Source organism: Psammomys obesus, unplaced genomic scaffold (assembly GCF_907164565.1).
Source record: "Psammomys obesus unplaced genomic scaffold, mPsaObe1.curated_primary_1811, whole genome shotgun sequence".
In the NCBI taxonomy this organism is placed as follows: Eukaryota; Metazoa; Chordata; class Mammalia; order Rodentia; family Muridae; genus Psammomys; species Psammomys obesus.
In genome coordinates this window covers 13,986,428-14,009,496 of record NW_026591086.1, presented here as the reverse complement: position 1 = coordinate 14,009,496, position 23,069 = coordinate 13,986,428, and the positions used below count along the sequence as shown (strand labels likewise).

The 23,069-nt window shown below is 38.0% G+C and overlaps 1 protein-coding gene across 1 annotated transcript in view; it reads right to left on the bottom strand.

Moving 5' to 3' along the window:
* Positions 1 to 23,069, bottom strand: part of Ccdc122 (coiled-coil domain containing 122) — a 55,622-nt gene that overhangs the window by 29,904 nt on the left and 2,649 nt on the right. The window contains exons 2-3 of the mRNA XM_055609519.1: positions 5,179 to 5,272; positions 3,678 to 3,793 (exon numbers count right to left, since the gene is read on the bottom strand). Of these exons, the coding sequence (XP_055465494.1) occupies positions 3,678 to 3,793; positions 5,179 to 5,224 (162 nt within the window). The 5' untranslated portion in view covers positions 5,225 to 5,272. The remainder of the gene's footprint in view (positions 1 to 3,677; positions 3,794 to 5,178; positions 5,273 to 23,069) is intronic.

The window sequence follows — 23,069 nt, the reverse complement described above, 5'->3', positions numbered from 1 at the left end:
TATATATATATATATATATATATATATATATATATATATATATATATGTCTGTCTGTCTACCTGCCTACCTACCTACATATCTACAATCATTATGTGTGTAATGGCTAATGTCTATATGGAAGGGCTGATGCTGTCTGTCTATCCTATCTATCTATCTATCTTTCTATCTATCTATCTATCTATCTATCTATCTATCTATCTATCTATCTACCTACCTCCTTACCTTTCTACCTACATATCTATCATCATTATGTGTGTCACGGCTAATGAGTGTATGTGAGTGTATGCTAACATCAGGCAGTGTCAGAATTAAACTGAACTATTTGGATCTAGTTGGTATTTGGCAAATTAGAAAGTTGGCTGTTGGTACTCAAAAGTACTCCAGGAAGTATCAGGAATCCAACATTGTTCTTCAGAGTTGCTTTGGCCACTTTTAGGTTCTTTGTCTATACCCAATTTTAGAATCAGCTGGTCAAAAACAAAACTGAGGTAAAATTTTTACTTGAGATTGCTTGGACAAAATTGGAAGAACTAACATTTTAATGATTTATGAAAATGGTATAGCTTTCTATTTTTTAGGTCTCTAACTTTTCTCATCCATACTTGGCTTTTATGACCATTTGTCAAATTCATCTCTACTTAACTGCACAGTTTTGGTACCATCATATAGTGTTGTTTTAAATTTTTTAATCATTTCTTACCCATAAACAGACATACAATACACTTTTTAAATGTTAACCTTAGTATTCTATTACTTTTTAAATTCACTTATTAATATTAATAGCCCTTTCAGGATGCATTGGGATTTTTATAAAGGTAACCATGCCTTGTATAACTTTTTAAGAAGTTTTCTTCTGACATGATGCCCTGCTTTGAACTACTGGTACTATTTTGTATAAAAATAAAAGCAAGCTTCTTGTTTTGTTCCTGATCACTAGAGGAACTAGAGGATCACTCAGTATTTCAGCCTCAGACATATGGTTGTTCTTACACAGATGTTGTTTTTCTTTGGATTGAGGAAATTCTTGTCTATTCCTGATTTGCTGAGAGTTTTTGTCACAAGTAGTTGTTGAAACAAATACTTTTTATAGACCTAGACTTCTCTTTCTATAACAAACTTTTTAACTGAATCTTTGTTTTAAAACCCATTTGGCTCTTATCATGATAAGATGCAACTTTCCTATCACGGGGAATAGCTTCCACCATTTCTCAAAACCTTCTCTATTCTATGCCATTGCCAAGGTACTTCTGGTCCTGTGAATGTGCCAATGCTATGTCAAGCCTCTATGAACTCTCTGGAATATTAACCTCTTAACCCCTCACTCTTAAACTTGTCCCAGGTATTCAATACCTCAGCTGCCCTGTACAACTTGACTTTGAAAGGTCACTTCTTTAGTAAAAAGTTTTTCTTGTGTTAAATCTGTATTGGGTTATCGTTTCTAATGTTGATGATGCAGTATGTTATATAATTATTTGCTTAATGTTTTTTCTCCCTCCCACAGGTAATGAGCCATGCAAGGGTAAACACGGTGTTTTGTAAAATTTTTACTCAAAAAAAGGCTCTCAGCATAAATAAAATATTGTTTGAAGTTTTATTTTAAACAGTTGTTATAAGAAATTCTTTAGAAGTGGGGTGTGGTATTACACACCTTTAATCCCCACACTCACACTCAGGAGGCAGAGGCAGGTGGATCTCTGTGTGTTTGAAGCCATCCTGGTCTACAAAGTGAGTCTAGAACAGCAAGGGCTGTTGTTACACAGAGAAATCCTGTCTCAAAAAAAAACCAGAAAAGAGAAAAGAAAAATTCTTTATACAAATTATTTTAGGAGTGACTAACATAATGGAAATATTTATAAACAATATATACTACATTAATTTAATTATCACCATTATATATCTATGAATACACTAATACTTAACTAAATGTCAAAATAAAGTCCTAATGTCAACTGTGGCCCCCAAAATGATACCTTACATATAATTACAAGTTTACTGTAATACTCACAAAGCCCTTACAGCCATACTCCATCATTCTCTCCATTTTACAAAAGAGGAGTAAGAGGCACTGGCAAATTCAATTATAAAGCTAAATATCCAGATCTAGCCTTGCAAGCAGGACAATTCAGCTCCAGAGCGCATTCTTTTCATTTTTGTGATCTATTTAATAACATCTTTACAAACACAGTTTCTTTTCTTTAGTCATATTCATAGAATGTAGTTATGTTCAATTATGTTTCATACAAGACCAAGATGGCCCCCATGATCCTTGCAGAACGATGACAGAACATTGTGCACAGGAAACAGGAAGGCTGCCTGAAGTATTCACTGACAACTAATCACTCAGATGCCATAGCTTTATTGGCTTACACGGTTTTATTAGTTTCTTCAGTTTAGGGTTTTATGGGAAAATTCCACAGGGATGAATTTAAATAATCCTATGGGGTATGGAGTTTTATGTACATACACTACAGCTATAATGACAGTGTACCTACAATGACACTGTATGGGAGTGTAAGATATTCTAAAAACTCAAATATCATAGTGATTACTTTGGGAGAACAGAAAGCTTAGGAGAATAAATATTAATTTAAAATAAACATCCCAATACTATTCTTTTATTTGTGATGGTGCTGGTATGTGTGTTTGCATGTGTGTGTACATATGTGTATTTGAATGTGTGACTATATCTTTACATCTCCTGCATATGTACATGAATGCAAAAACTAGAGGACAGCTTCTGGTGTTGTTCCTCAAACATCATCTACTCTGTTTTATGAGGCAGGGTCTCTCCCTGGCTTAGGGCTTGCCATTTAGGCTAGGCTGGCTAGCCAGTAAGCCACAGAGATCATCCTTTGTCCACAGTCCTATAAAAGTAACTTTTATTCATCAGATGTCATTGTTGTCTCCAAGGCTTACAGCTGAATAAGCTCACCCTTTCTTGTTCCTGCTAAACTCCAGCTGGCTGGTTCAACTCAGCTGTTCTGATTCAAAACTCCTCTCCAAACTAATTGATTCAAACTGGATTCTCTTTATTTCTCAGTGAATTGTTCTGCTTGGACTGAACTGAACTGCATTCAACTGAACTGTTATTACACTCCTGAACTGTACTGTACTGTCTCCACCAGCCCCCCAGACTCTGCACTGCTCTTAAGTAGCTTCTCTTTCCTATCTGTTCTCCTGAGAGTTGGGCATATCCTATCTCTGATTCATTCTGTCAAATCTTTTTCTGATTCATTGCTTTGTCTGCCTCTCAATTAGACATCACTTTGAAACAGAGTGCTTCCTTCTACAAATCAATTTTCCCTCCATTGTTTAGGATCTAAGGTGTGTACTAAGGGCATGTCTGTATTCCAGCCAGAAGGATTAAAAGTATTTGTTCTATCTGCATTCCAGTAGGATTACACAGACCTAGGAAGGTCTTGGGATGTGATCCTTTGCCAGAGCAGCCATATTGGTAGAGTAAAATTTCTCTATACACCCCTAAGGCACATGCCATTATATGTGGCTTTGTTACGTGGGTCCTGGCCAACAAACTCAGGTTCATTTGCTTGTGTGGCAAGCACATTACCAACTGAACCATCACTCCAGTCCCTGGCTATTCTTCATAAGTTACAGTTCACCAAATGTTCTGAAGAAGCTAAAAGACATCTTAAAAGATTATATGAAATTAGTTACCTGCAAATGGAACAAAAGTTTTTTATGCTTTTCTATTTCTGATGTTTGTGATTGTTGTTGTTTGGCAACTTGCTCTACAGCATTAGTTAATGAAGATGTGTCTTCTTTGCCCATTGCTAGACAAAAGAATAAGGTATTTAATACAAATTAATTTCAGCCATCTTAAGAAAGTCATATTTCTTGCTATAAATTCATTAAAACTTTGATTTTTTTCTTATCAATAACTAAATTTGGGGTTGCCACTCTCCCTTTCTAGCTCTAAACAAAATTAAAAATGTGGTTCTCCTCCTGCCTAGGGGCTGTCTCCCACCAACCCACAAAGTCAGGAAGGGCATGGGATGAGAATCGAGCCTGAAATGGCCAGCAGACACTGTATAGGGATCACACACTCCGGGAAACACTTCCTGGAGCTAGTTAAACTTTAACTGTAGAGAACAAAAGCATATAACCCTTGGGGAGTAGGTGGGAAGCTCCAAGGATAGGTGTACACAATTGGTTAGAACTAGGCACTTCAAAGATGCTTGATTTGCATTAAACAGCACACTCCTATCATACGGATGGCAACATAGTACCTAACTATCATAGAGGCTTGGGGAGGGGAGAGCCAGCAGGGAGTTGTGTCAAAGGCCATATATCAAATGTGGTTAGAGGAATATGTGTCTAAAGACACTCTCCAGATGAAGCCAGGCAGAGAGCAAGAGGCACTGCTGGAAAGAGGAAGTCCTGCACCTTAAAGTTCAGAATGGTTATCCAGACTGGGAGAACTGCAAGTCAAATAGCAGGGTTCCTCCAATACAAGAACAAAGCAATAATGGCACTTCAAGGTTGCTTGCCTCATTGTTGTAGCAGTTCTTTAAAGAACAGAGTAAATGTGATTGTCTTCATTTCTTAATGTGGACATCTTGCACATGTTATGGTTACAGTGCGACCATAGTAAGGGAAACCGCTTGTCGTTAATTTTTTTCAGTGTATTCCTGATTTTTTTTTAATTACTTAGTTTTTGAAATAATAACTCATAACTTTCTCCAAAGTCTTCCATATACCTTTCCTCACTTTTTTCAAATGTGTGGCTTTTTCAGTAGTTTTTTTACATGCATATATATACACATGTTTATATACATATATACATACATATATGCATGCATATACACATATATATGTATACATATATATTACTAAGTACATACGTACAACCTGCTTGGTATGTCTAATGTAACTTGTATATATATTTTCAGGGCCAACTACTTGGTATTGGATAACTAGTTGGTGTGCTCTAACCTGGGGAAGACCCCACACACACACACAAACTTTCAGCATTCCTTAGTTGTGTTTTCCTGTTTTTAAGTGTTATATAAAACATATAAACCCTGTATGTGCTTACTCTTGGTGAAACATGACTGCTTCCTTCTCCTCTAGCTATGAATTTTAACACCATAATCCTTTCATTCATTTTCATCATTGCTACTGATCTTTTAGCTATTTACTAAGATTGCTTCCTTACCTTCTTTAGGAATGCCTTCATTCTTCCTTTCTTTGTCTCCTGACATTCTCTGTTTCTTAACTCTTTTCCCTGGATTAATTCACCTTCTTTACTCCTACAAAACAATATATATTGATAGTTTCACTTTTCCCTTTTTTCCTGTCACATATTCATGATTCTGAGAGATGTTAAATACATTACAAGGATGATTAAAGACTGTTCACTATTAGTACTAATATTAAGTACAACAATTAAATGAGATTTAGGAAGGAAAGAAAAACTATATTTAAATTTTGGTTCAGCTTTTCAGCTGTTAGGATCTTGAGGAAGCTTTGTATTTTATCTTCAGCGTCTTCGTCTATGAAGCCCCACAGGGCCAAGGTAATAAGTAAAGATATAACATAATTTTGTATGTGTATTACATACATATGTAATTATACACACACATACACAAAATACCTGACATATGCTGAGTAGTTGTTATGGATTAGCAGCAGGAATATTCAGTACTATATTGAAATAGATTTAGCTAGCACATACAAACATAATTCTAAGAACATCTAAAAATTTCTGTCCTGTGTTATTTCAGCTAGGGTGGACCCTAAGCAGGTTTGAAAATGTGTTTGTAAGTGGATGGCAGAGATTTTATTCCATTAAAAAAGGAAGAGAAAGAATGGCACTAATCCAGAGCAGCAAGATGATGACAAGACAGAGAGCATTATGGGTTTTAGGACAACAGCATCAGACTTTGCCTGTTCACAGGAAATGATACAAGTTCTTATGACACACAAAAAAAATGGACTCAATGTCAACAAATACTGTTAAGACTGGAAGTTATCACCTCCTATTTCACATTTGTGAATAAAGAATTTCTTAGTCAGCTTACTGTTAGCCAAAGCCCAAGATCCTTATAGATGTTGTAAATCTAACCTGTACTAACATGATTCCAAACTTTGCAGAACAAAGAAAGAAAGAAAGAAAGAAAGAAAGAAAGAAAGAAAGAAAGAAAGAAAGAAAGAAAGAAAGAAAGAAAGATTATCCCAAAAGTCAGGCACATGCAAGAAAGCTCCACAGAGAAGTTTCATTAATCACTGAGCATCTTTTCTAAAAATTAAACACAACACATACCCACATACACATACACAGTACATATACATACATATGTAGATTACACATGCCTTCTAAGCTTAAATGACTAAGATGTGTTCACAAAAATAAAGTAAACCAAAATTGCTTCCTACGTGAGGAGACTAAAACCAAGCTGGAGAAACCCTGAAAATTTAACTAACAGATTGTCAGAATCAATGTGAGAATTTAGGATTTTTTCTTGTCTTCTGGTCACTTCCTTCAAATCTCATTTGGAACTTCCTTACTTCCTGGGTTCTTCCTGATTCTGAGTCTATTCTGTGTTAGTGCCTCGGCTCTATGTCCTTCCTTTATCATAGACAGAACTGCTTCAGATTAGTATTAGCAGGTCCAATTATATTCTCTACTGTCTTTGTTTAGTTTTATGGCCAAACACTTCATCCTTAATTTCCCTACCTGCCTTAGAATGCACACTTTATCCTTAGCCCAATGCTTTCAAGTGACTGCAGTGCTGAGTGCTTCTTGCGTGCCTACCCTACTTGTGCTGGGACACTAAGTGCTTCAGATTCTTAAAGTGTTATATACAATATTTATTCTGCTCTTCGTAGTGTTCTAAATATTTTACCTGTATAAACTCCATCTGACTCTATGAGGTAGATATTTATAGAAGGGTCCACTGAGGCCCAAACAGATCAGGAGTTTATACAGAGCTTTTGTAATGTGAGTTTAATCTATGTATTTTGGTGCCAAAGTTCATATTATTAATGCTAAACTATGCTAGAGTACTTTTCAAGGAAGAGCAATCATGTCATGTATCACTGCAGAACCAAATTAGATTGTTAATCTTTCTTCTCCTAGTGCTGGCGAAGGAACTGGAACCTTGCACAGGCTACATACACATCTGCCACAGGACCTCTGTTCTAGTCCCACCATCACTCACACTCCTTGAGGGAGGGGCTCTTTCAAGAGAGTGCACAATTTCATGCTCTAAGTTCCTGCCTGTTAGGTGAGTTGTCTTCCTAGTAAGTCTAATCTCTCTCCTTCAAACCAGTGCCATTGGCACAATCGACCTAAAGATAACACTGGGTCTAATATTCTCCATATCTAGGATATGTAGGTTGTCTTAGGATACCACAGTCTTTAGGAAAAGCCCTCAGACTTTCAAATCGTTCCTTACTATAAATGTGCAACCCCATGGAGCTGGGCACAACCCTTATTTGATGCTCATCCTTTGTGTTCCCTGAAACGCAAGCTCCACCTTTGGCAGAATCTCATCTTTAGCTTTAACTTTTTTTTTTTTTCTGCTTTAACTGAAACCCAGAACTACTGCCTCTTCATCAAGTCACCAAGTCTAGTAATATCCTCAAAGACATGACTCTGAACATAGTCTTAAAACACTTTCCTTCTTTATCTGATTATACACATTACCCCAGTCTAACCAACAGGAGTGCCACTACACATTCACACTATAATATCCTTCAACTATCAACGCCATTCTTTAACCTCTTTATGGCCAGATACTTGCTATCCTCTTCCTTCCTTTCATTCTTCTTGAGCCTTCAGAGAGTTGAGCACCTACCACACCACCCCCAATGAATTTCTGCATGGTAGCTGTGTTTTCCATGTTTCCACATTCAAAGAATAATTTAATCTTCCTTTTATTTGACTTGGTGACAAGATTTGACATGTGTGATCATGAGTGTGTCCTCTAAAACACAATACTTTGCCTCTGTTGCTGGCTCTTTTCAACTTTCTCACTTCTATAGAGTATTCTGGTACTTGATTTTCATCTACCTCTTTTTTGTTCCTCCTAATACAAGGTATGCCATCCAGTTCAACACTTTAAGATCATCCAGTTAAAGCCGGGCATGGTGGCACATGCCTTCAATCCCGGCACTCAGGGAGGCAGAAGCAGGCAAATGGCTGTGAGTTCAAGGCCAGCCTTATCAACAAAGCAAGTCCAGGACAGCCAAGGATACACAGAAAAGCACTGTCTTGAAAAAAAAAATCATCTAGTTAGAGGCTGAGCATTCCTAAATCTACATCTCTACCCTGAACATCCTTTTTGACTTATAGACTCAGACTAGATTGCCTACTTCACATCTCCACTTGAATTTCGCACAGGTATTTCAATTTTGAAACTCATCTCTTTGACCCCTCCAGCCTTCTATATCTCAAAAAATTATAAGTTGAATTGTTGCTTATTGTTGCTTTAACCCTAAGTTATTATCTCAAGAAGTCTCTGGAAAGATGTAGGGCTCAGGGCAATTTAACTAGATTTGCCAAAGATAAAGAGAGTTCATTGTTGGTATTCATTGCCCCTTTGGGAAATCCTGAAAGATGTTATCACATGTAGAATATCCAAGGCCATTGCTTTACTTGTCTTATCTAAGGGACATGGTAGAATCTTACTTTTTTTCTTCCTTTAGATACTACAATTCTTCCTGTAAAATTTACTGGTCATCTTTAAGTTATATTGGAAACCAATCTTCCCTTACTTGTGTTAACTGGGAATCCTTCCTAAAAGCTCTTCTTAAAACATGACCTCATTCTTTCATCCTGTTTCTTGTTTGCACGTGCATGCACGCACTCCCTCTTTCTGTCTCCCCTTTTCCCTCTCTCTCTATGTCTCTCTGTCTCTCTCTGTCTTCACATGTCCACATGTAGGCAGAGGTAGGAAGACGCTGAGTGAGTATCTTCCCCAAGAACCTTCTGCATCTTTCTTATTTGGACTTTGATTCTCACTGAACTTGAAACTCACTGGGTAGGCTAGACTGGCTGGCCAGCATGTCCCAGGGACCTTCCTAGTGTGATATCACAGACATGCACTGCTATGCCTGGCTTTCTTATGTGGGCTCTGGCAGAACTGATTTAGGTCTTTACGTACATAAATACTTTACTAGCTGGACCATGTTTCCAACCCCATATTTCTCAATAGCATTGATCACCACTGCCATCGTTTCTTATATTCTTCAACTGATACAAGCTTCTAAAGGGTAGAGACCTAGAAATGCCTGTCACACAATACATGCAGACCCATAATCTATCTATCTCTGCTTTGCCACATTTTGACAAAATAATGCTTCTTGAAACAGTTCTGATCATGCCCACATTACAGCCAAGCTTTCAACTCAGCACTAATTTAGATACCGTCTTCCTTAAAAAATTCTTGTTTGCTCTATCTAGACAGATAAGACTCTCTCTTTTTAATATATTCATTTATCTTTGTACTATGCTAGATAATATTATAGATTCTACAGTGACATGGAGCTCATTTTGTATCTAGGTGGTACCATTTACAAACTTGTTAGGTTAAAACATTTAGCTAGTTCCTGATATTTCAAAAAAAATTTTTTCTTATAATTTTCATTATTTTATTCTATTTCCCCTTTAGACTTTACTTTACGAAGGCAAATAACATCCTACTCTTTTTGCACTCCCTCAAATATTTGATGACTAACATAAAGAATGAAGAAAATTGGATTCATATGATAAGAAAATAACTGGTATTTTTTGATCTTTATTTCTGAATCATGAATCAACATCAGTTGAAAAACTGTTACATAATGTTAATTAAATCAACTATCCTTAAAATATTGGAAAAGATTGAGTTGGATTTTTTTGTTGTTGTTTTGTTTGTTGCTTTTTCTTAGATCTCTATGGTGGAATATATTTAAAAAAGAAAGAGAAAGAAAACCAAACAATATACTGCCATCTACTGATATTTCATTAAAATTACATAAATTGATACAAAGGAGTCACTCATCCACTTTTTTAAAAAGCATATTACTAGACTCCAACCAAAAGAAATTCATAAGTCAAATCATTAAAAAAATTATTACAGTTGTGGCTGGGAAGATGAATAAACACTTGACCTAGACTGATCATAAGATGGAAGAACAGACTTTCACTGTCCTTTCTGTCTTCCATTATGATCTTTCTAGGCTCACCCTCAGCCCTGTAGCAGATAGCTTGCAGATGTAACTCCTCTCATACCACCTCGACTCCCTAGGGACTCCACCTCTTGATGAGACCTAGATCAGCTTTCCCCTGTCCCCAGCCTTCCCTTCTAGCTCATCTTGATTCTTCTGTATCAGTAGCCAAAACCCAGAAACACATTCTATCTTGGACTCCCAGCGGCCATACCAGGCTCAGACTCAGGAAGGTGATAGTCACTATCCTTCTTTTCCTCCATTATTCTCTGTCTAGTTTCAGCCAGCTCTCACGAGCTCCTTCTCCCATCTCATCATCATTCACTGGAAACCCCAACTCTTGGTACAGATACAGGATTCCCCCCTAACCCTTTCATCCCTGTCTTTCTAGACTTATTTTTTGTTCTACTGAAACCTACTGGCAAGAGCCCCTCCTCCCACCACAATCCATCTTCTGGGGACTCTATCTCTTGGTGTGAACCAGATCCCCCTAACTCCTTGCCATAGCTCCTCTCAGTCTTTCTTCTCTAACTTATCTCCTTTCCTTTCTGTCACCCACCAACTTGTGGAAACATTCTCTACCAGTGACTCTACATTTACCCCACTTGCCTAGGATCCAGAAAGGGCAAGAGCAACCAAAGAACAAGATACTCATCCAATAAAGACGACAAGACCTAGAAGTACCTCAAATCATCATAACTCCAGTACAAAAACACATTAACAGTGAAGCTAATATTCCTCTACCAGAAATCAATAACTCTGTTTCAGTAGGCCTTAAGAAATGTAATAAAGCTTAAACACAAGACAAAGACTTCAAAATACCAATTATGAACGTATTCAAGGACCTTAAAGAGGACATCAATAAATCTTCCAATGAAGACCATGAAAACACAAATAAACAGCTGAATGAAATAATGAAAAAAGAAAGAATTTAACAGAGAAATATAATGACAAAAAAAAAAAAACCCAAACCAAAATAAAACTGGAAATGAAAAATTTAGGAAGTCAAAAGCCTGAGAGCTAAGCCTTACTAACAAGACATGGAAAAGAGAATTTCAAGTTTTGAAGACTAAGTAGAAGAAATGAACACTTTAGTTAAAAAAAATGTTAAATCTAAAATTAAAAAAAATCCAGGCATAAAACATCCAGGAAATTTGGAACACTATAAAAAGACTAGATCTGCAAATAACAGGAATAAAAGAAGGAGGAGAAACAAAGGTAAAAATCATGGAAAATATTTTTAACAAAATGATAGATGAAAATTTCCCCAACCTAAAGAAGGAGGATGTGCCAACCAAGGTACAGGAAGCATACAGAATGCCAAATACATAGGACCAGAAAATAAATTCCCATGACATAATAAAACACTAAACATATAGAAAAATGAATTTCTATTAAAAGCTACAAGGAAAAATACCAAGTCACATATAAGTAGGCAGGCCAATTAGAATAAAACCAGACCTTTTTTTGTATATATATATTTTATTATTAGTTATATTTTATTACCTCTGTATCCCAGCTGTATCCCGCTCCTTCATTCCCTCCCAAAACCTCCCTCCCTCCCTTATCTCCTCCCTGCCCCTTTCCAAGTCCACTGATTGCGGAGGACCTCCTCTCCTTTCATCTGACCCTGTTTTATCAGGCATCTTCAGGATTGGCTGCAAAGTCCTCCTCTGTGGCCTAGCAGGGCTGCTCCTCCCTTGGGGGGTGTGGAGGTCAAAGAGCCTGCCATTGAGTTCCTGTCAGAAATAGTCCCTGTTCCCCTTATTATGGGAAACCAATTGGTTACTGAGCTACCACAGGCTTCATCCGAGCAAAGGTTCTAGGTTATATCCATACATGGTCCTTGGTGGAGTGTCAGTCTCAGAAAAGACCCCTGTGCCCAGATATATTTGGTCTTGTGGAGCTCCTATCCTTTCCACGTCATACAAACTCCCCCTTCTTTCATATGATTCCCTGCACTCTGCCGCAGGCTTGGTTATGAGTCTTAGTTTCTGCTTTGATACACTGCTAGGTAGAGTCTTTCAGGAGCCCTCTAGGGTAGGCTCCTGTCCTGTTACTTGTTTTCTCCTACGTCCAATGAACATCCCATTTGTCTTTCTAAGTGAGGATTGATCATCTTACCCTGGGTCCTCTTTCTTGCTTATCTTCTTTATGTGTATAGATTTCATTATGTTTATCATATCTTATAGGACTATATGAGTGAGTATATACCATGTGTGTCTTTCTCCTTCTGTGATACCTCACTCAGAATGATCTTTTCTAGATCCCACCATTTGCCTGCAAATTGCATGATTTCCTCGTTTTTGATTGCTGAGTAGTATTCCATTGTGTAACAATACCACAATTTCTGTATCCATTCCTCCATTGAGGGACATCTGGGTTGTTTCCACGTTCTGGCTATTACAAATAAAGCTGCTACAAACATGGTTGAGCAAATGTCCATGTTGTGTACTTGAGCAAATTTTGGGTATATGCCTAGGAGTGGTATAGCTGGATCTTGAGGAAGCACTATTCCTAATTGTCTGAAAAAGCGCCAGATTGGCTTCCAAAGTGGTTGTACCAGTTTACACTCCCACCAACAATGGAGGAGGGTTCCCCTTTCTCCACAACCTCTCCAGCATGTGTTGTCCCTTGAGTTTTTCATCTTGGCCATTCTGATGGATGTAAGCTGAAATCTCAGGGTCGTTTTGATTTGCATTTCCCTAATGGCTAATGAGGTTGAGCATTTCTTTAAGTGTTTCTCTGCCATTCTATATTCCTCTACAGAGAATTCTCTGTTTAGCTCTGTACCCCATTTTTTAATTGGGTTACTTGATTTATTGCTTTTAACTTCTTTAGTTCTTTATATATGCTGGATATCAGCCCTCTGTCAGACATAGGGTTGGAAGATCCTTTCCCAGTCTGTAGGCTGTCGTTTTATTCTGACGACAGTGTCTTTTGCTTTACAGAAGCTTTTCAGTTTCGTGAGGTCCCATTTATTGATTGTTGCTCTTAGAGCCTGTGCTGTTGGTGTTCTGTTCAGGAAATAGTCTCCTGTGCCAATGAGTTCTAGGCTCTTCCCCACTTTTTCTTCTAACCGATTTAGAGTATCTGGTTTTATGTTGAGGTCTTTGATCCACTTTGACTTTAGTTTTCTGCAGGGTGATAAATATGGATCTATTTTCATTTTTCTGCATGTAGACATCCAGTTGGACCATTTTTTTCCATTGAGTGGTTTTGGCTTCATTGTCGAAAATCAAGTATTCATAGGTACGTGGGTTTATTTCTGGGTCTTCTATTTGGTTCCATTGATCCTCCTTTCTGTTTCTATGCCAATACCATGCAGTTTTTATTACTATTGCTCTGTAGTACAGCTTGAGATCGGGGATGGAGATACCTCCAGATGATCTGTTGTTGTACAAGATCGTTTTGGAGATTCTGGGTTTTTTGTTTCTCCATATGAAGCTGAGAATCTTTCTTTCAAGGTCTGTAAAGAACTGAGTTGGTATTTTGATGGGAATTGCGTTGAATCTGTAGACTGCTTTTGGCAGATGGCCATTTTCACAATGCTAATCCTACCAATCCATGAACACGGGAGATCTTTCCATCTTCTGATATCTTCTTCAATTTCTTTCTTCAGAGACTTAAAGTTTTTTTCAAAGAGGCCTTTCACTTTCTTGGTTAGAGTCACCCCAAGGTACTTTATGTTATTAGTGGCTGTTGTGAAGGGTGTTGTTTCCCTGATTTCTTTCTCAGCCCTTTTGTCTTTGGTATACAGGAAGGCTTCTGATTTTTTTTTTAAGTTGATTTTGTATCCTGCCACTTTGCTGAAGGTGTTTATCAGCTGAAGGAAAAACCAGACTTTTCAATGAAGATTCTAGAGGCCTAGAAGATGTTCTACAAATGCTATCCCATATTACCATACCCAACAAAAATATCAATCATAATCAATAGTGAATGAAAAACATTCCATGATAAAGCAAAATTTAAGCAATCCCTATCTACCAATCCGGTATTAAAGAAAGTACTAGAATGAAATTTCTATTAGAAAATTTCAGTTACACCCAAAACACAAGAAATAAACAATCTTTGAATAAGTAAAAAAGAGAAAAATCCACATCATAACAACAAAATTAACACAGTTCATTGATAACTCTCAATATTAATAGTATAAATTCCTCAAACACACACGGTATATACTCATTTATATAGACATATAACATAGGATAAATCTAGTAAATAAAATCTGTACATCTGAAGAAACTAGTCAAGAGAGAGGACCCTGATTAAAACGCTCAATCCCCATCCTGAAAGGCAAAGAGGATGGACAGAAAAAGAAGAAAAAAGGAAACAACCTAGGAATCTACCACAGAGGGCCTCTGAAAGCCTCTGCCCTGCAGACTATCAAAGCAGACGCTGAGACTTAAGGCCAACTGTTGGGCAGAGTGCAGGAAATCTTATGAAAGATGTGGGAAATAGTAAGAGCTGGAGAGGACGGGAACCTCACAAGGAGAGCAACAGAACCAGAAATATGAACACAGGGAACTTCCCAGAGACTCATATTCCAACCAAGAACTATTCATGGAGATAACCTAGATCCCCTGCACAGATGTAGCCCACAGCAGTTTAGTGTCCAAGTGGGTTACATAGTAATGGGAAGAGGGACTGCCTCTGACATAATCTGATTGGCCTGTTCTTTGATCACCTCCCCCTGAGGGGGGAGCAGCCTTACCAGGCCACAGAAGATGACAATGCAGCCACTCCTGATGTGATCTGATAGACTAAGATCAGAAGGAAGGAGAAAAGGACCTCCCCTATCAGTTGACTTGGGGAGGGTCATGTGTGAAGAAGGGGGAGAGAGGGTGGGATCAGTAGGGGAGGAGGGAGGGGCTTATGGGGGACACAAAGTGAATAAAATATAATTAATAAAAAATAAAATAAAATAATAAAAAAAATTTACAGACTAACTGACTGGATTAGAAAACAGAATCTTTCTCCTGAATTCAAGAAATACTTTGCCACCAAGGACAGAAATTACCTTATATTGGATAAAAGGATGGAATAAGGTATTACACACATATGGACCAAGAAACATGCAGGTGTAGTCGTTTTAATCTCTGGCAAAATAGACTTCAAACCAAAACTAATCAGAAGAGATAAGGAAACAGTGTATACCTATCAAAGAAAAAAACACATAAAAAGGATATTGCAATTCCAGAAATTTATGAAACAAGCCCAAAGGCAGAAAAGTTCATAAAAGAAACACTATGACAGCTAAAAATCACATATTGATCCTCATATAATGACAGTGGGTGATTTCTCACCAAAAGGCGGGTCATCCAGTCAAAACCTGAACAGAAAAATGATTGAGTTAAATGACACCATAAATGAAATGGACCTAGCAGACATTTACAAAACATTTCAACCAAACATACAAGAATATACTTTCTTCTCAGCAGCTCATGGAACTTTCTCTAAAATTAACCACATACTTAGATACAAAGCAAGTATCAACACATATAATAAAATTGAAATATCATCCTGCATCCTATCCAACCACAATGGATTTAAGATGGATCTCAACAAAAGAAAATATACAAACTCATGGAAATTGAACAACTCACTACTAAATGACAAATTTGGGTTAAGACAGAAATCAAGAAGGAAATTAAAGGCTCTTTACAATTGAGTGCTAATGAAAACATCACACAGTCAAACCTATAAGACAAATAAATGCAGATCTAAGTGGCAAGTTCATAGCCCGAAATGCTTACATCAAAAAAGTTGAAGAGACCCATATTACTAATTTTCCAGCACATCTGAAAGCTCTAGAAAAACAGAACCTAAGAATAATAAATAGATACCAAGAAATAATCAAACTCAGTGTTGAAATCAATGAAACAGAATCAAACAAACAACAACAACAAAATCACAAAGAATCAATAAAACAAAAAGTTGGCTCTTTAAGAAAACCTGTAAGAGTGAAAAACTCTTAGTCAAATTAACTAAAACACAAATAGAAGATCCAAATTAGAGATGAAAGAAGAAACATTACAACATACACTGAGGGAAATCACAATAGATAAACTTAAAAATCTGTACTCTACCAAACTAAAAACCTAAAAGTGTAGAGAAATTTTAATCCAGCAATATGGCTGCTCTGGCAAAAGATCATATCTAAAGATCTAAGTCTGTGTGCTACGGCTGGTATACAGACATGCATACATCTTTAATCCCTCTGGCTAGAATTTCAGGAAAGACACTCTGCTTAAAAGCAGCGAAGAGAGAGCAACACACACACACACACACACACACACACACACACACACACACACTTTCACAGAGACAGAGAGAGACAAAGCAGAGGGTTCATGGAGACAGTACAATTCAGCACGGTTCAGTGGACGGTGTTGAATTTGTGCAGTTTAGTTCCTGGAGTTCAAAGGCAGTTTTTCTAAGCAGAGCAATTCATTGTGAAGTGGATAGAAGCCAGATCAAATCAGTCAGTTTAGAGAGGAGTTTTGAGCTAAAAGAGCTGAATTGAACCAGCCAGTAGCAGTAGCATTCAGAAACAACTTAGAAAGGGTGAGATTATTCAGCAGTAAGTCTTGGAGGCTGAAAACATTCTAGGCCTAGGTTAGCAGATAGAGGCTAGAAGCTGCCAGACCTAGGCCTAGAGATAGTCAGCACAAGTCATGTATTCAAAAAACTTGGGTACAGCTCCAAACTCATCCCCCCATCTGAGGAAATAAAAACATTTGTATAAAAAAATAGATAGCCAGGCATGGTGGTGTATGCCTGTAATCCCAGCACTCTGGGAGGCAGAGACAGGTGGATCTCTGTGAGTTTGAGGCTATCCAGGTACAAACTGAGTCCAGAACAGCCAAGGCTACACAACGAAACCCTATCTCAAAAAAAGGAAACAGATTAATTTTTTCATATACAACTAACAAAGATATATTAAGATCAAATAAGCAATTTAAACAAACCCACATCTCCTAATGAAATAGAAGCAGTAATTAAAAGTCTATCAACAAAAATAAGACTATAAAGATGGATCCAGCTCACAATTCTACCAGATCTTCAAAGAATTAACACTAATGCTCCTCAAATTATTCTGAAAAATAGAAAGTGAAGAAACATTTCCTAATTAGTTTTATAAGACCACTATTACCCTGATACCTAATCACACAAAGAAACAACAAAGAAAAAAATTACAGACCAATATATCTTATGAACATGGATGTAAAAATTTTCAATAAAATACTTGCCAATTGAATCCAAAAATACTTAAAAAACTATATCCACCATGATTATGTCGGTGGATAGGTTATGATTGGTTTCATCACAACAATGCAGGGATGGTTCAACATACATAAATCTATAAACATAACCTACCATATAAACAAACTGAAAGACAAAATGATCATCTCACTAGATACAGAAAAGGCCTTCGGAAAAAAAAAAATCTAGCATTTTTTCATGATACAAGTCCTAGGGAGAGAGTATGGATACAAGAGAAATGCCTAAACATAATAAAGGCAATTTACAGAAAGCCCACAGGCAACATTAACCTAAATGAAGAGAAACTCAGCACATTTCCACTAAAATCAGGAACAAGAAAAGGATGTCCACTCTCTACTTGCTCAATAATGCTTTTAAAGCCTTAACTAGAACAGAAGGACAATTGAAGGAGATTGGGGGATAGAAATCAGAAAGGGAGAACCATCTTCATTTGCAGAAGACAGTTTTATAAAGAAAAGATTCTATAAACTCCATCAGGAAACTTCTAGAACTCATAAAAATGTTCAGTAAGCTAGCAGGAAACAAAATTAACATAAATAACTCAGAGCCTTCCATATATAAATGACAAATATACTGAGAAAGAAATCAGGAAGACAGTACTTTTTACAATAGCCTTAACAACAACAACAAAAATCTCAGGAACTCTACCCAAATGCCTTAGGGTTTTTGTTGATATGAGAGACACCATGGCAACAGCAACTCTTATAAAGGAAAACATTTACCTGGGGCCTGGTTACAGTTCAAAGATTTAGTTCATTATCACCATGGTGGGAAACATGGCAACACACAAGCAGACCTGGGGCTGGAGAGGTAGCTGAGAACTCTACATCTAGATCCACAGGCATCAGGAAGAGAGAATGACAGTAAGCCTGGCTTGAGCATTTGAAACCTCATAGCCCACCCCCAGTGACATACTTCCTCCTACAAGACCACATTTCCTTATAGTTCCACTCCCTATGACACTATGGGGTCTATTTTCATTTAAACTTCCTCATTCTATTCCCTGGCCCCCATAGGCTTGTAGCCATAATATAATGCAAAATGAATTTCATCCAACTTCAAAAGTCCCCATAAGTCGAGTGCAGTGGCACATGCCTAGCACTCGGGAGGCAGAGGCAGATGGATCTCTCTGAGTCCAAGGCCAGCCTAGTCTATAAACGCAAGTACAGGAAAGCCAAGGCTACACAAAGAAACCCTGTCTTGAAAAAAACAAAAAGAAAAAGAAAAAGTCCCCATAGCCTATAACAGTCCAAAGTCTCTTCTGACACTCATAGCAATTTCTTAACTGTAATCCCTTTTAAAAGCAAAAGCAGTTCACATACTTTCAAAACACAATGTGGCAGGATATACATTACCATTCCAAAAGGGAGAAAAGGGGGCATAGTGAGAAAGTTCTGAAACAAAGCAAGATAGAAAACTAGCTGGGCAAACTCCAAACACTGTATCTCCATGTCTGATGTCAAAGTGTTCTTCAGATCTCCAACTCCTTTCAACTTTGTTGACTGTAACACATTTCTTTGTCTTGAGATGATTCCACTCCCTGTCAGCAGCTTTCCTCAGCAGGTATCCTACAACTCTGGCAACTTCAACATCTTGCTGTCCTCAAGGCAAGCCAGGCTTCACCCCAACAGCTTTATACACTGGCCTTTCTAAACACAGAGGGAGATTCCATAACCCCATTCTTGTATCCTTGACTCTAAAGCCAGAACCATGTGGCTGACGATGCCAAGTTCTGTTGCTTGGTAGGCTGGAACATGGTCCCCTCATTCAAAAACATTTTCACCAGCTTTCTATTTTCAATGGTTTCCTTCACTGCCTAAGCGTGGTTGTGCTGAAACTCACTCTACACCAGGCTGGGCTTGAACTAAAAAACCCACAGCCTCTGCCTTCTGAGTGCTGGGATTAAAGGTGTACCTGGCCCTAAGCTTTTCTTTAGTTCCTTTTCACTTTTTAAAAATGCCTTTTCACTTTTATTTAATTCCTTTTCTCAAACTGGGAGCTTAGCTGGATGGAGTCTTCCTCTGAGGTCACCACTCCATCTATCCCATTTAGCATCAGGCTTTTATTGACTATGTTCACATTTCCTGGTGTTCTTTTTCTCCACCAACTGTACATTCTGTATTTTTTTCCTTGATCAGCCTGCTTCTTTTCATTATAGATCTGTGTAAGACTGGGCCACTAAGCCACACAATATAGTCAATGCTAGGTTGTTTGGAAATGTCCTCTGCCAAAGCTGGTAATCCATTACTCTTCCACTTAACCTCTGGCAGATATTTTTTTTAAACATGGGCAGCAAGCAGCCACATTCTTCACCAAAATATCGCAAGAACAATTTCTAGGCCACATATTAATATTTTTCTCCTCTGAAAGCTCTTGAGCCAGGCCTCCACAGTTCAATTCACCCTCGGCACCACTGTTTCCATGCTCCTACTAGTATGGCCCATTAAGCCCCACTTAAAGCATTCCACTGCTCTCTTAATCCAAGGTCCCCGAATCCAAATTCTTCCAAACAAAAGCATGGTCAGGCCTATCGGAGCAATACCCCACTCCTTGGTACCCACTTCCATCTTGGTAACTGTTTCTGTTGCTGTGAAGAGATATCATAACCATCATAACTCTTATAAGAAAAATATTTACTTAGGGTTAGCTTACAGTCCATTATCATCATGAAGCTGGGAAGCATGGCAGCATGGGGGCAGAGAGAGTGCTGGAGAGGTACCTGAGAGTTCTACATCAGGCTCTACAAGCACCAGGAAGAGAAAGCAACACTGGGCCTGAGCATTTGAAACCTCAAAGCCAATCCCCAGTGACAGACTTCCCCCAGCAAGGCCACACCTATTCCAACAAGGCCATACTTCCAAGTAGACTCCCTATGAATTTATGGGGGCCATTTTCATTCAAATTGCCACACCAAGCAAGTGAAAAACTTGTAGTTTAAGACACTGAAGGAAGAAACTGAAGGAAATGCCACAAAATGGAAATATCTCCCATGTTCATAGATTGGTAGAATCTATTGTGATTGGCCAACCTACCAAAAGTAATCTACAGATTGATCTCAATTCCCATCTGAATTTCAGCACAGTTAAAAGTTAGCTTCCTATGGAGACACAAAAACCTAGGATAGCTAAAAACAGCCCTGAATAATATAAGGACTGCTGATCTTATCACCATATCAGAGTTCACTTGTACTAAAGCTCTATAACAATAAAAACAGCAATGTTATTAGCACAAAAATAGAAATGTGATCAGTGGGATAAAACTGAAAACCTAAACATAAGTACATACATCTATGGACACCCCAGTATTTACAAAGAGCCCAAAAATACAAACCAGAGAAAAGATAGCATCCTCAACAAATGGTGCTGGTCAAAATGGATAGTTACATGTATAATAATTCTAACAGATCCATATGTAAGCTACTTTTTAACATATTATAGTTAAGGTTCCTATAACTAAGGCTCTACCTCCCTTCTTTATCCCTTATCTCTCCTGATGCCTTCCAACCCTTCAACGCTAGGTAGGGAAAGGTGGCGATGTAGACCTCTTTAGACTTCATTACTCTCGGTTAGAGTTCTCTTGTTCAGGGCAATATCAATCTCAGCCATCAGGATAGTTACCAGTCCAGCAAACCAGCATCAACAAACAGGAAACAAACAAGCAGCCTTCCTCCTCCTACCATCTCCTCAAAGTGTTTTCCTTCTCTGGTATTTATGCCATCTCAGAGTCCTCATAGTTAAATTATCTCTAGCTGGCAAAGACCACGCCCCTCTCTGAGCCACATGAGGTTGTTATCAGTTGCGGATGAACTAAAAGCAGCTCCATATCCTACACTAGGGATTAAAAAATAAGTTTACAAAACTTAACTAAGTTTTTTTTTTCATGTCTTTTTTAAATTTTTATTAATTACACTTTATTCACTTTGTATCCCACCTGTAGCTCCCTCCCTCCTCCCCTCCCAACCCCACTCTTCCTCCCTTTACTCCATCCATGCCCCTCCCCATGTCCATTGACAGGGAAGGTCTTCCTCCCCTTCCTTCTGATCCTAGTCTATCAGGTCTCATCAGTAGTGGCTGCATTGTCTTCCTCTGTGGCCTGGTAAGGCTGCACCCAAGAAACCAAAACTTCTACTACATCCGTATTTATCACTCTGCACAAAATTCAACTCTAAATTGATCAAGGACCTCAACATAAGACCCGATATCCTGAATATCTGATAGAAGAGAAGGTAGGGAATAGACTTGAACTTGTTAGCACAGGAAAACTCTTTCTGAACAGGACACTGATAGTGCAGGCACTAAGAACAACAATTATTAAGTGGAACTTCATGAAACTGAGAAGTTTCTCTATGGCAAAGAACACCATCATTCTGGAAGCAGACTACAGAATGGAAAAAATATTTTTACTACCCATACATCTTATATAGGGATATTCACAACTGGACAATGAGCAGAGAATGAGAAATATTAGAGTACTCATTCCTAAATGGGATGTCTTGATCAAACTCTTTCCTCAGTGCTCAGGGACCTATGTGGAAGAAAGGACAGTGATTTTAACAGTCAGAGGCAATGAATGACACCAAAGAAGCAATGTCTTTTAGACACAACAGGACTGATGCACATATGAGCTCACAAAGACTGTGGCAGCATGCACAAAGCCAGCACAATTACAAGACAGTCAGGGTCCCAGCTCTAGAAAGGGGAAGTTCACATGGGATTCCAAGCCTATCTCCAATTGCTTGCAAAGGAAAACTTAGTCTTCTCCAATGGAGTCTCACTGGGCATATAAACCACACTCCAGGATAAAGCCCATGGCCAGAGCAGTAGCTAACCAACATAAAACAAACTTAATGCTAGTGTTGTAAGACTTTGGTCTTAATAGCATTGTTTGGGCTCTTCTTTCTTCTTCCTCCTCCTCCTCCTTCCTCCTTTTGTCTTACTGGTCTTTGGTTTTCAGTTTTCTGAATTGTGTGTGTGTTTCTTGTGTTTTTGTTTCTTTGCTTGTTTTTATTTGTTGATTTTTAAAGAGAGAGAGAAGGTATGTGGAGTTGATTGGGTAGGGAAAATCTGGAAGGAGTTAGGGAAGGGGGAAAGTATGATCAGAATATATCATATGAAACTATTCTTTTTCAATAAGAAAGGCTGGAAGCACAAACACTTTCAAATGATACAAGGTCTTGGCAACACTTCAGTTTACTATTTGTAAACTTTTAAAAGCCCTACACAGATAAAACCTACACAACCTCTAAGACTTTCACTCTTATGAAGTGTACAATTCAGGTTTTAACCAGTTTTTTCAATGTATTGCTTGGCCATGAGTGTAGACTCATGAGAGGGCTTCTTGCATATGAAAATACCAAGGAAGCTATTCTGTGTAGTGAGGCAACCAGGCCTCCAGAAAGGTTATGTTTAAGCTTGAAGAGTATTGAGCAACTGGGAGCAGTTAAGCTCACAAAAGAAGTGTTCAAACTACAACAAACAGCAAATGAAAAGAATGTAGTCATGTGACCTATGAGAGAACAGCCTTTTCTTGGAAGGCTTGAGAATAAGGCAGGTTTCTTTTCTTCTTTCTTTCTTTCTTTCTTTCTTTCTTTCTTTCTTTCTTTCTTTC